The 13,987-nt window shown below is 42.4% G+C and overlaps 2 protein-coding genes across 13 annotated transcripts in view; one reads left to right on the top strand and one right to left on the bottom strand.

The window, feature by feature from the left end:
* LOC307176820 (uncharacterized protein) overlaps positions 1-2,821 on the top strand; it is a gene marked incomplete at its 3' end in the record, with an annotated part of 160,368 nt that extends 157,547 nt beyond the window's left edge. For both annotated transcript variants that reach the window (XM_079903307.1, XM_079903308.1), the window contains exon 4: positions 2,668-2,821. In XM_079903307.1, the coding sequence (XP_079759433.1) occupies positions 2,668-2,821 (154 nt within the window). The remainder of the gene's footprint in view (positions 1-2,667) is intronic.
* Positions 1-13,987, bottom strand: part of COG6 (component of oligomeric golgi complex 6) — a 280,734-nt gene that overhangs the window by 6,030 nt on the left and 260,717 nt on the right. For 6 of the 11 annotated variants that reach the window (XR_013824904.1, XR_013824905.1, XR_013824910.1 and 3 more), the window contains one exon: positions 351-4,082. The exons of 1 other annotated variant lie outside the window; for it this stretch is intronic. The gene's annotated coding sequence lies outside the window, so the exon portion shown is untranslated. The remainder of the gene's footprint in view (positions 1-350; positions 4,083-13,987) is intronic. 4 more of the 11 variants (XR_013824908.1, XR_013824914.1, XR_013824906.1 and 1 more) reach the window with 3 other exon arrangements.

Here is a 13,987-nt window from a genome sequence, read left to right as displayed (position 1 = left end):
ATGCATTGCTAGCAATGGGGATTTAACATTTGCCTTTTACCTATCGATGGCTTATTGGAGAAAAACATTGACATCAGATAAAAAGGAATGTTACAAATTAAGTTAGTTTTTTCCTTTTCTGTTTTTGTTTTGGCCCATTAGACTTGAGACTTCATTATATATAGATATAGATATAGATATACATTTTTTTGCATTATGTAACATGGTTCTGTAATGGTAAATTTACTTATTTATGTAATAATTCTTTATTATATATCTCATATGTACCAATTGCTAAGTATTTTAAGCCTAAGGGAGGGATGTCCCTTTATTTCAAGGACTCCATGGTCTGTTGAAGGAGATGTACTTACAAGCAGTGATTGACAATGCAGAGTGATCACCGACTCAGTAAAAGGAAGTTTAACAGTCGGAGACAAGTGTGTCTGTTCTCTGTGGGGAATAGAGACATCAGAGACTGCCATAAAAATGTTACTTTTCTATAAAAAAAAATCACTGTGATGAAAATTATAAAAGAAATGATCCAAAAGTACATATTAAAATTAATTATGAAGTTACACTCTTACATGAATTTTTCTATGGGTACGGCTATAGATAAATTTTAACAATAGATAACATATTTACTCATTGGCTACTACTGGGTTTAATTTATTTTCTTCCTTCTTGAAAAAATAGAAGAAAAAAGGGAAAATATCCATGCTTATACAAAGTCACTTCCGTTCAAAATAACACTCATCAGGTCACAGAATGAGCAGACGTGGTGTGGTCTGCACACATCACTGGCATTTATGTCCCCTTTGACCGTCTTACACACTCAGTTTTCCAGAGAGCTGTCTCTGATTTCAGACACTGGGTTTTTCTTATCTTTAAAGTTTCATGGATCCTCCAAGATGTATGCATTTTTGGCCAAATGTTTTTGCATCAAACAAGGAGCCCTATTCCTGTTGCACCGTTGATAATAGCTCAGCCTCACGTGGCTGCAAAAGTCAGCAAGGACGTTGGCGGCACAGAGCAAGCAAACACCCCACGCACGCCAGCCCGCAGAACCTAAATGCCTGCAAGTCGATGGGATGTCTCATTCTTGTTCCATAACGGAGTCTTGGTGACATTTCTAGAGGAGGCACAGTTCCTGGCACTTTTTCTCACAAGAGTGCCCTCTGCTTGCACCCTTGTGTGACCCACAAGGCAGGAGTCAGCAGAAGAACAGACCGGGAGGCCGGGGAGGTGAACTACCCTCTCTGTGGCTGCGCTGTAGACTGGGTATGCCCAGATATCAGGACATTCTCAGTCAGAGTCTGGCCTCTCGGGATTTAAAAAAAGGGTGCAAACGAACTTATCTACAAAACAGAAGTAGAGTCACAGATGTAGAAAACAAACATGATTACCAGGGTTAAGGCAGGGGGGAGGGATAAATTGGAAGATTGGGACTGACATACACACACCACTATATATAAAATGGAGAACTAGTAAGGACCTACTGCATAGCGCAGGGAACTCTACTCAATACTCTGTGATGACCTATATGGGAAAAGAATCTAAAAAAGAGTGGATATATGTATATTTATAACTGATTCACTTTGCTGTACACCTGAAACTAACACAACATTGTAAATCAACTCTACCCCAATAAAAATAAAAAAAAAAAAACGCAAGGTGAATCCCCTCGGTTTACCCATAAATTCCACTGAAAAGGAGTTGAAACACACTCTTATTTTCCTGCTAACCCCACTTCTTCTGTGGGGAAATATGAGTCGCTGTCTGCCTCTGTAGAAAGACAGAGTTCATAGATATCAGTTTAGAAGCCTTATCTCTCTTGGGAAGTTGCAGGATCAAACATCCTTTTGATAGTAATCTCTTGTTGTGATGAAGTTACTCGGCGGAAAGGGGCCTTTATCGTTGGGGTGGTTTGTAGCTTAATGGTTGAGGTTTGTGACGCCTAAGTGTGTGCATTTTAGAGGAAGACTTTCATGACACATTCACCCCCCTTTAGAAAAGACCGTCACTGTGGAGGGGGCAATGGGGAGGGGCCACAGGAGTTGAAATTACGACCCCTACTCCAAAGAGTTTCTACGATAAGGAGAAGAGCCGCTCATCTTTACACCTGGAAGGAAACCTGGAGGTGATATAGTCTAATGCCCCTTAAAAAAATAAGAAATGGTAATTATGTGACGTGATCGAGGTGTTAGCTCACACTCGGTGATAATCATAGTGCGATATAACACTTTCAACTTACACAATGTTATACGTTAACTATATCTTAATAAAGCTAGGAAGAAAAAGTGAAAAATAAATAAAGACAAGGAAATTGAGACTCAGAGAAGCCAATAATTTGCTCGAGGACACACAGCTGGGGTTAAAAGCAGTATTTCAACTTTTCATCTAATGATCTGTTTAAAACAGTGTACTGGCCCTTTTTCTATGAAGGAGAGAGAGAGAGAGACTCTTTGATGATGTGCTGAACCAGGGACCAGAAAGGAAAGCTCTCCACCTACAGGTCTGGGACTACTTATGAGTATATGCTGTGCTTTGCTTCCCACCGTAACCAACCTCCTGTTGAGCAAATCTTGATGGTTGAATAGGGTTTCACTTTCAACCTCAGGCTGACAGAAATGGTCATGATGCACTCTGGTTCCCTGTGAACAGAAATGACTTGGCTTCTCACACCTCCAGGGCCCACTGGACAGTGGTGGTGGACGGCGTCTGGTCTCAGCCCCAAATTCTTCTGGCTCATTTGATGCCCTTGACAGTGTATTTGGAATGGGCCAACTGTGCTGTGAACGACATGCATGTTTCACCCGTGACGTGGGGCGGCCGCGGCTGGTGAATGGAGCCAGGGTCCACCTGTGTATGGACAGGAGTCAAAACCCAGCACATGCTTTGAGATGGGTCATCTTTCAATGTGCTAAGAAAAATAAAAACTCTGCTAATGGTTCAGTTCTGGGCTCTGCTTTCAAGTTCTGCTCAGTTTCACGTTAATGTTGAATAAATGGACTTAACCCTAACAAACAAGGATGCCAAGGAACAAGCAGGAAGCTGATGTGTGTTGTTTTGTTTAGTGAAGGGATTTTGTGTGTGTGTGTGTGTGGTACACGGGCCTCTCACTTCTGTGGCCTCTCCCGCTGCGGAGCACAGGCTCCAGACGTGCAGGCTCAGCGGCCACGGCTCCCAACCAGCTGAGCCAGGTTCTAGGTTCCCTTTCCAGATTTCTGAGGGTCGGCTTCCTAGAGGGCACCTCCTCTCGTCCACCCTTGGTTCCACTCACTCTGGCCAGGAGCTCAGCAACACGTCAAGTGAGCCAGCTGCTGGGGCCCAGGGCTGCTGGTGGGAGAGGCAGTTCTCAGAGGAGTGTGGTCTGGGCAAGGCAACCACCCTAAAAGCGGCCCCCAACAGTTGTCATTCTTGGAAGGAGCTCAGATGGACCCAGAGACATTGTAGAACTCTCTCAACGTCTTCTTAAATGTAGCGGGGCAAGCAAAACTGTCTCACAGATAGGAAACTGGGGACCAAGGCGTCAGTAAGTTGTCTAAGTCACTTTGAAACCTGAGTTGCTGGCTCCTGACTCAGGCGTGCGCTGTGAGGGCTGGCTGGCTGGGGATGCTCTTTGACAGAGGAATAGTGAAGTTGGTCCAGACAGTCGGCAGTGAAACCAGGCAGAAAGTCAAGTAGACCCGTGGCGTATGCCGTATCGTTTCATCCACAAAATAAATAAAACGTCTCTCCCCCGGAGTGCGGTCTGGCTCACCAGGGAGCGTCTTGGTCCCTTGAGAAAGTGGTTGCCCCAGATCGAATGGTGGTAGCTCGGCTCAGTCTGGTTGCGCCTGGCATTTTGTCATCAATATAAAAGACTTATTAAATATCATGCTGAAATAGTCTTCCATCATTCTGAAAGTATGCACTTTGCGCATCTGAAAAATACAACCAACTTGGCAGTTTCTAAGTTGAAATGTGTGTGTGCTGCCTAGAATAACTGACTCAGTGTTCCTTTTCACATCAAGCTTCGGTCATGTTTCCCCCTTCAGTTTTCCTCTTCTGTGTCACACACGCAGGTACATGCACACACGCAGATGTGCACATGCTTCTTCTCTCTGTGTGTCACAAATGACAAGGAATTAATGAATACAGAGTATTTTGAACTAAACAAGCTCTGGAGATGAACCTCGTTCAGACGAGTCCGTCTCTGCACACTAGGTGATGCCTCGTTCCTCCGCAGAATTTGGGGACAGATTTTCTACATCATAGTTTGTTGCAGAAAGTGTTCGGCGGCACATTCAAGTTAGATTTCAGCCAGAAAAGGTACCATGCGCTTTTCTAAGAAAAGAAATATTCAGTTCTAATAGAATTAGTGCCCTGATCCCTATTTAAGATACCGTTTATGAAAGACCTTTGAATGGACGGTAGGAGATCCTGAGGCCAGAACCTGGGTCCTATTCTTCATTATTTTCTGATTCAAAACACCTGTGGAGTGATGAATCTTTATGAGAGTTATTGTCTCCCAAGTACCTGTGACAAAAATAAAAACACAGAAAAAAACCCAGGACCTTCGGATGCAGAGACATCACCTTCGCCAGAACCTTCTCTAACAGGAGATCTATTCACACCTGCTATTTCTTTTTCTGCCCCAGTTCCTCACCGGACCCAACCCTCCGCCCCGTTCCCCCCTACCCCATGCCAACGGAAAGGCAAATGTGTTTCTTTCTGGCCTGCCTACCTGGCATACAAATAACAGGTGAAATAGCAGTTGCTATAATTAAGATTTCTGAACCCTTCTCCACAGGGCAGTCACAGCACTGGGGCCACGGCAGATACGATGACATTTCACCCCCATTCAGCTCTGGGGCGCAGGTTTCATTCCCAGGCCAGACAGGAGATCTGCCCAACTCTAAGCCTCATGTTTTCAACCATTAAACTGAATTTTTCATTCACAGCAATATTTTTAATACTAGTCGTTTAGAGTAAAGTAATCCTTGCTCTATTCCAAGGATGGTAATGGGAACTTTATAAGGAGAGTTCCCAATCTTCAGCTCCAGCTTTGCACTCCATCCCGGCCCCAGACCCAAAGAACGCCTGACCCACCTGGGCTCAGATAAACTGTCTGGAATAGACTGTGAGAGAGAATCCCAGCCTCAGATGCACAAATAACCATAGGCTTAGGATTTGCACTGCTTTTCCCTCCTGGTGAATTATTTTTTTGTTTACATTTTTCCATCTCCAGGCAGAGACAGGTGTGCCTTCCTAAAGAGAGAAAAGGAATCCCAGAAAATGTGACTTACAAAGAGAATGACTTTGAAATGAATATTAATACTCTTTAGATTCATGGGAGAAAGATAGGAGATCAGTACCATAGGATCACAGAGGGTGAAAATGATTTTCAACCTCATTTTGTCCAATGATGAGAAGCAAAATATCTTAACTCACCAGCTCTGCTCTGTTCCATGAGGCTGGATAGAGTCAAAACACATTAGAAAATGCAGAGCAGCTTGATAACCAGCCTTTAAAGAAAAGCTAGGTTTTGATAAAATTATAGTAAAATGCACATTTGTATGATTTAATACTCAAAATATTAGTAACACCCCTTTTCAAGAGTAAAGCTTAATAATTATCAAATGAACTTATTAAAAGAGACTGTGCAATATAAAAGCACCCTATAGTGGTGTGCTTTATTTAACTTTGGTTCCACAAATACTTACTGAATACCTACTATGCGTCAGGCACAGAGCAAGGAGCTGTGACTTCAGAAATGAAGGCATAGTTCTTTCCTGTTAAGAATCTACAATCTAGGGGATAACCACCAGCTTTAAAATGTAACAGTGGTGGAGACAGCCTTTTAAAAATGTTTAGTTATTTTGCTAGTTTATCAGAAATTCTAAACCAACTCATTTACATGGAAGGTCTCTCTCTCTCTCTCTCTCTCTCTCTCTCTCTCACACACACACACACATGTGCACACACACAATACCTTTCCAATGCATATCAATGTGACTGTCAAAACTGTGTCGGGGGCTTCCCTGGTGGTGCAGTGGTTAAGAATCCGCCTGCCATTGCAGGGGACACGGGTTGGAGCCCTGGTCTGGGGAGATCTCACACTCCGCGGAGCAACTAAGCCCGTGAGCCACAACTACTGAGCCTGCACTCTAGAGCCCGTGAGCCACAACTACTGAAGCCTGCGCGCCTAGAGCCTGTGCTCTGCAACAAGAGAAGCCACTGCAATGAGAAGCCCGCGCACCGCAGTGAAGAGTAGCCCCTGCTGGCTGCAACTAGAGAAGGCCCACGCACAGCAATGAAGACCCAATGCAGCCAAATAAATTAAATAAATAAATTTATAAAAAAACAAAAAACAAAAAGAACTGTGTCAGGTCTGAGATTTTACCCTACTTGCAAGCTAAGGAGTCAGCCGGTCACAGTCTGCCAGACGCTGGCAGAAGACATGAGATGCCTAAATCAGAGACAGAGGACTTTATGACTCACAGCAGTAGCGGTAGTAAGAATATCAGCATTTCCTTGTTCCCCTGAGACTCAATGCTCCCATGAAACACAAAGAGGGACAGGGGACACCTGCACACACAGAGGTTTGCATTACAGGGGAGGAGCCCTGAGCTTAAGGAACCCAGATTTTTTTTTTATAATGGGCAGCAATCATGCCTTCCCTTTGCTCCAAAGGAGGTACTACCTTTATTATACTGAGCAATAAGCACGCCTATCCTTACTCTGGAAGGAGACACTGTCTCCATCCTCCAATGTTATAAACAAGCCTGCCCTGTGCTCTGGGAAGAGAAGTGTCTGTCTTCCAAGCCCGTTGATATAAAAGCATCCTGGAAAAGATAGTCCAGAGCAAAGCCAGTCAGCGTCTCGACTCGCGAGACTTGCAGAAACCCAAGAGATCCATGGAAAATTGTCTCCAAATAGTTTTCCCGGTATTTCATTACCCATATTATAGATGTTTTCATGACTAAAGTTCACATAAACTGTTAGAACTTCATGTAAGGCTCCTGATATCTGCTGAATTATATAGATTCTTGTTCAAATAACCACCAAATCAGTAAGTTGCATTCATGTTGACGCTCATCTTTCCAAACTCATGACTGGTTTACTCATAAAAGGAAATTAGCACACTAGAAATCTGAAACTGAAAAACTACTTATCATTCCCATAAACATTCTCCAAGCTAAGTCAAGGCTCCTCCGTGACTAATATACCAAGAACATGTTTTCTTTAATCCCTCAGTTGTGAATGACTCAGAGAAAGACCATTAGTTCTTAGATGAAATGAGCTAATTTGTTAAATTCTCAAGTTTCAAATTATCTGAAAAGTAAATGTCTGTCTAAAACTAAAATCCATGAATCTGCCTCTCATCCTATAAAAGTCGATGTTGATCTGTTATTGGTGTGATATATGACTTTTAAAAGGTATCTTAAAGGAAAAGAAAATCATCCAAGTTAGAGGCAAGAAAAATTACTTTTGCTTAGGAGCCCAACCTTGGCCGCCATTGTAATGCCCTTCTCTGGAGTCAGTTTTTAAAAACAAAATGGTTGATAGTTTTCCTAGGATGGTTTAATTTTGAATGAGTCTGCTGACTTTGGGGACCCTGCCCATCCTTGACCATTTATGACGTCAACATTAGAGGAGGACTCCATCCTTGTGGTTCAGAGAGATGCTTCCTGCCTGCACTCAATCCCACCCTCCTCAGGATGTATCACTGCTGTTCCTATAACTGAGCTATACCTGCGGTGGCCTCTCCCAAAACACCAAAATCCATTCTTCTGCTCAGTCAACAAATCTACTGGTTGTAACTTACATGGAGCAATTGTTCCCTAGGGCTGGGGAAGCGGGGAAACATTTAGTCCCTCCATAGCAAGAATCACTAATAGTAAACATCTTCAGTAACAGAGGCTGATGCAGGCCCTCTCGTTAAACATACAGGTTTGTTTCACAAAAGCCACATCATCTTATGGCCCCTAAAGGGGCTGACCTGCTTATTTTATCATACTGGGACTGTGCTCGATTATTGTACAGCTACAGTGCTCAGACCACCAAGATCTTGCCTCTCTTTTCAAAGACATGATGAAGAGCAGGGCTTCTTTAAAGTATGGCTACTTTAAAATCTTTTTAATTACATAGGTTCCGAAAAGCACCTTTGGAAAACATTGACTGATAACTTTAAAGCCTAGAAGATGATTAGACTGACGTGGGTGGGGCTTGGCTCCTGTAATCCAGGAAGAGTGTACTGGATGTTTCCTACATGTTGCAACTTTGATATAAACCCTTTCACTTCCTTATATTAATCTCTTCCTTTAAGGTAGAAATTTTTTTTTTTTTTTTTTTTTTTTGCGGTACGCAGGCCTCTCACTGTTGTGGCCTCTCCCGTTGCGGAACACAGGCTCCGGACGTGCAGGCTCAGCGGCCATGGCTCGCAGGCCTAGCCGCTCCGCGGCATGTGGGATCTTCCCAGACCGGGGCACGAACCCGTGTCCCCCGCATCAGCAGGCGGACTCTCAACCACTGCGCCACCAGGGAAGCCCAAGCGATTCTTTTAAGTAGAGTTAGCCCCTGTACTGCTGTACTCCACAGCCTGCAGTAGCTTCTGTTACAGATTGAACTGTGTCCCTCCAAAATTCTTATGTTGAAATCCTCAACTCTTGTAATTCAGAGTATGACCTTATTTGGAGATAGGGTCTTTACCAACTTAAAATGAGGTCATGAGGGTGGACCGTAATCCAACACGACCGGTGTCCTTATTAAAAAGGGAAATTTGGACACAGACTCAAATACAGGGAGAATGTCATGTGAACATGAAGACGGCCATCTACAAGCCAAGGAGAGAGGCTTGCTCCAGATTCTCCCTCAGGAGGAATCGACCCTGCCAACACCTTGATTTTGAACTTCTAGCCTCCAGGATGGTGAGACAGTAAATTTCTGTTGCCTAAATCACCCAGTTTGTGGGTGATTTGTGACTTGGTACAGCAGCCCTAGTAAACAAATAGCTTTCCTTCTCCTCAGAGTAAAAGTAAGGTCTCTTCAGTAACCCACAAGCCCCTGCACTGCTGGACCCAGGACGTTTCTGAGTTCTCCTCCCACTGCTTTCCCAGATGCTCACTCTGCTACTGCCTGACGGCCTCTTTGTTCTTCCTTGAACAAACTATTCCTGCTCCCGCCTTAGTGCACTTTCTCTCCCCTGCAGGGACCGTTTTCCTTCCAGATTGTTCCATGGATTACTCCCTCATTTTCTTGATCTATATCCAGATGCTACCTTTTTAGGTGTTTTATTCCTTTTGGTATTTAGAACTAGCTAACTTACTCAATATTTTCCGTTTATTTTGTTTATCATCTGTTTTGCCCTCACTGAAACGCCAGCCACATGAGGTCAGAAATTCTTGTCTGTTTACTGTTGAGTTTAAAATAGCTTCTGGCAGGTAGTAGGAGATCAAAAATATTAGTTGAACGAATGAGTAAATCATAAGCATAAGCTCTGCACTGCCGTCTAAATGTACCCTGTATACAAGGCTCCGCATGCCTCCTGAAAATTGGGGGTGGGTGGGGAACTCTAGCTTATGATCACAGTAGTGAAGAAAATGCTTCCACTGAGTAAATACCGCCAAAGGAAGCAATGAGTACAGCTACTGTCCTTGAGAGATTGCAAACTAATCAGGTAGACTAAACATACAACGCAAGAAAAAATAGACTAGATCTACGAAACAGCATATCAACAGGGGCAGTTAAATCCAGCATGGGCTGCCTTCTAAAAATGGTGAGTCAAGGAGCTTTATCAGAAAAGCATCTGTTATGTAGAAATAAATCAATTCATGGCCAAAACTAGAAAGTATTTTTAAGGATATGCTCATCTACACGTTATAGAATAAGGACATTTGAGGAATGTTTATGAGAAGGTCTCGAGCACACGTATTGGGAATGTTTAGTCTATAATGTGGGCACACGAAAAATATTTCTCAGCAAGTGCTTTGTCCCTCACATAAACACAGTTCCACCAAGTAGCAGCACAAGCAACTTAAGAAAGAGAGAAAATTGAAACTGCTAGGAACACTCTGAGCAGGCGGAAGGTAATCACCAAACTGGGATCTGGCCACCACCTGATGAAAACCAATTAAATTTCGCAGAGGTGGTAAGTGACAGAAGAAAACAAAGTTAACTGGAAAATAACCAGTGACGTTTGCTATCGCTCTTTCTGCTGTTCTATTTCTCTCTTTTTTATTTTTTCCTCTTCCCATCAAAATTCCCCTCTCATTTCTTAGATGAGTAATTAAACCCTCACCTCAGGTATAAGTCCCAAAGGCATTTATCCATAAAAATTAACCAGGAGCTAACGCCTTCCTGGTTTGGATGTGGTTTCATCACGTGATCTCAAGCTGTCTATAAAGTGTTTTACATTCTTTGGAAGAAAAGCGCTACACAAAGCAGAGGATTATTACGGTAGCAGATACTACGATTAGTTGCCTAAGAAGAATCCCAGTTTCACTTCTGATATTTAGAAGCTTCTGTTTTTCTCTTTCTCTCTTTTCTATTTTTTTTCTCTTCCCACTCATTAAACATTCCAGTAAAACAATAAGCAAGCTCATGGGGGTCGAATAAATTCAAGATTCAAAATAGCAAAACCTAGTTGCGTGAACCTACATGATTGTGGACATTAAGGAACCTGGTAGTAAGTGTTCAACACATCCAGGTAGTAAGGGAATATGCAAATTTCTGGAAGAATAGTCAAAAAAAGGGTGTTTTGCATTACTTTGGAAGGCACTATATTCTTTAAATGTAATATACATTTCATCTAACCACATTTCAGAAGCACAACTACGGGGCGAAGCAGCTTCGTGAGACCAAACCACACGTCATTAGAACGTAGTGAACTTGATCCCACGTATCCCTAAGTTCATCGCTCTTCACTTTGTAATTCAGAGATAAAAAGTACTTCACAGTGGAGAGGACACACAGAAGTAGCTTCATGTTGCATTACACTAGATTGTTCATTCTTGTGGTAAAATATTTGAATACCTCCAATACATGTATATTTATTCAGAAATTACTTAACATACGGAATAGTATATATATTAAAACATATACAAAAATAGAACCAGAATGTCCCAAAAATAGAGCACTTGAAAGATGAAGATAAAATCGGCAATATTTTTAAATGTCTCGCTAACCATGATGGCTTCATGTTATGGTGAGTTAACAGACGGGCTCGGCATAAACTCAGCCAAAGCTTATCTTTAATGATAATGAAAGTGAGTCCCTGTTTCAAATAGTCTTCTTGATAATTTCAAATGTTTTCTGCCCAATGCTTCTCAGGGGTGATGAGACTACTAATGTCTTAAGTTCACAGTGCAGTTGACAAAGAACTTCCCAGGAAGAGAAAGGTCAATGCTGCCATCCTCGCTGGTGCTTACTTTACCGTGTCATCTTTCATTGTGAGCTCTTTGCAGGATTAATTTTAAGCCCATATTTTGTGATGGTTGATTTAATTAAAACTAGATGGGGCTTCCCCGGTGGCACAGTGGTTGAGAGTCCGCCTGCCGATGCAGGGGACGCGGGTTCGTGCCCCGGTTTGGGAAGATCCCAGATGCCGCGGAGCGGCTGGGTCCGTGAGCCATGGCCGCTGAGCCTGCGCGTCCGGAGCCTGTTGCTCCGCAGCGGGAGAGGCCACAACAGTGAGAGGCCCGCGTACCGCAAAAGCAGAACAAAACAAAAAACTAGATGATATCATCCTTAAGTCCTTTCCACAAGGGCTCGCGTAAATGCCATACACTGAAAAGCGCTAAGAGCGCCAGGAGGATGCTGGTGGACCTCCTCTTCCTCCCTCACCTGACTTCCCACCATGGACACAAGGCAATCCACATCATACATGTTAGTAAAGCTCGACATCTTTCTTATTTTTAGATAAATGTGGAAGACCTAATACACTGCTTTCCGGTTGTGCCTGTGGAACCATGCACATTGGACACCGCTGCTCTAGGGAATTTTTCAAACAGGGTGCCTCCTAACTTTGAAAACACTTTGAAGGCATTTTGTGACCCGGGCAGTGCCCCATTTTAATGTTCAGATCTCTCCACGAAAACATCAGACCGGAGTAAAGCTCTCAAGCCAGGACTGGTCTACCTTTTCCCCACTGAGGTGACAAAATGGCCGAATCCAGATTGTACAGTTATCATGTTTCAGTTTTATTCCTGCCACCAGCTGTTAAAAGAGTTCTGCATCAGCAATGTTGTGTCTATAATCCTTACTACTTCTTTTTTAAAAGTTGATCATGTAAGTTATTTCTCTGGTATAGGACTTACAGAATGAGTGCAGCGAGTGAAGTAATCTTTCACCTATTAAATAATTAAAAGTGTATTCAGCTGTACAGCAGAAATGAACACAACATTGTAAATTAACGATACTACAATAACAAAGTGTATTCAGGAGTAAACTATCGATACAGGCAACAAAGCGGAAGATTTTGAAAACATGATGGAAAATATTCCAGAAACATCAGGCTAAACCATCATGAGAGAAATCCGGATGGTAGTTGTCCCTTCACGGGCGGAGAAGTGGGCTTGACTGGGAAGGGGCGTGTGGGAACTTTCTGGAGTGAAAACAATAGTTCCATACCCGACAGACAAGTGAATTAAATGAGTGTTTGCATTTTTCAGAACTAATTTATCTGTACAGTGAATACCTACACATTCAATTGTATGTAAATTATGTCAATAAAAATATAAGTGCACCGTAAAACAGCTTCTAATGGTGGATTTATGCCATCTTACGATGCCTTATTCAGCACCTGAATAGCTAGTCCCATTTAGTCACAATAAAATGAAGAGCCTTCAGCTGGTAAAATCTGTATATTAGGTGTCAGAAGAGAGTGGTAATAATAGTAATAATAATGGTAATAATAATATAGGGGTTTTTTTGGGCATACGCCAACCACTATGCTATTGTTAACCCATGCAGAAGAAAACACTCAGACATAGACAATTTGAGTAATTTTTCCAAAGCTATATAAACATTAAACGGCAGAGGTGGGCTTGGAACTCAGGTTTCTCTGATCTTGGAGCCCATGCCTTCAACTACTAGGGCAAATGAGATCTCTTCTTAGAGAAGAATATGAGAATTTCCAGGATGCCGTGTAAAAACAGTGTGTATTGTGGGTGTCCTTTGTGCTAGGAACTGTGCTAAGTGTTTCATGTCATTAACTCTATAGAGCTACCATTGTCATCTCCTTTTTTACAGATGAGGAACGTGAAGCTCAGAGAGGTTAGGCAACTGGCTCAAGATCACACAGCAAGTAGAATCTCTCAGATTCCATTTCAGAGCCATTGAAATCAAAGTCCAGTTTTTCCTACTTTCAGTGGCTCTTAACTGAGGTTCATCAGAATCAATAATAACTATTCTTATATTACACATTTCTGGGTCTACCTTGAGAGTTTTTATCCTGCTGATTGAAGGGGGACTTGGGAATCAGTCTCTTTTACAAAGCCCACCAGTGATGCTGAAGAAAACCCTACCTGAAAACCACTGTACCAAGTTGTCACTGGTTTTGCAGTAAGACTCCCCACTCCTGTTAAAATTTCCACGCATTTATTTTATTTTAAAAATTAAGTAGAGAAGAGACCTCCTGTCATGATAAACAGAAAAGAATAAACATTAGTAAATCTTGGTTTAAGACTCATTTCTGCCATTAACTGGCTGTAGGGTTTTAGGCAAAGTCAGTGAAATCCCAGGGATGCAGTTTTCTCCTTCGTGATATTAAAGAGTTGAATGTGCTCATCTTTAAGATTCCATCTTGTTCTAATCTTCAATAAATTAAAACTAATCTTATTTGTTAAATTCTGGACCTTCTTGGAAGTATCTGGAAGGACCTTGGGGTCTCTAGCATAGAGTTAGGTGGGAATTTGTTGAAATATTAAAGATCACCATATAAAATAGCTTAAGTATAGTGGTACTGATATTTTCTAGGGAAACCTAGAGATACCACTGGTTTCTAGACAAACTGATTTGTCAGAGA

This window comes from Stenella coeruleoalba (genome assembly GCF_951394435.1).
Source record: "Stenella coeruleoalba genome assembly, chromosome: 18".
NCBI lineage: Eukaryota > Metazoa > Chordata > Mammalia > Artiodactyla > Delphinidae > Stenella > Stenella coeruleoalba.
Note: the sequence above shows the minus strand (reverse complement) of the source record. Positions and strands in the feature narration are given on the sequence as shown.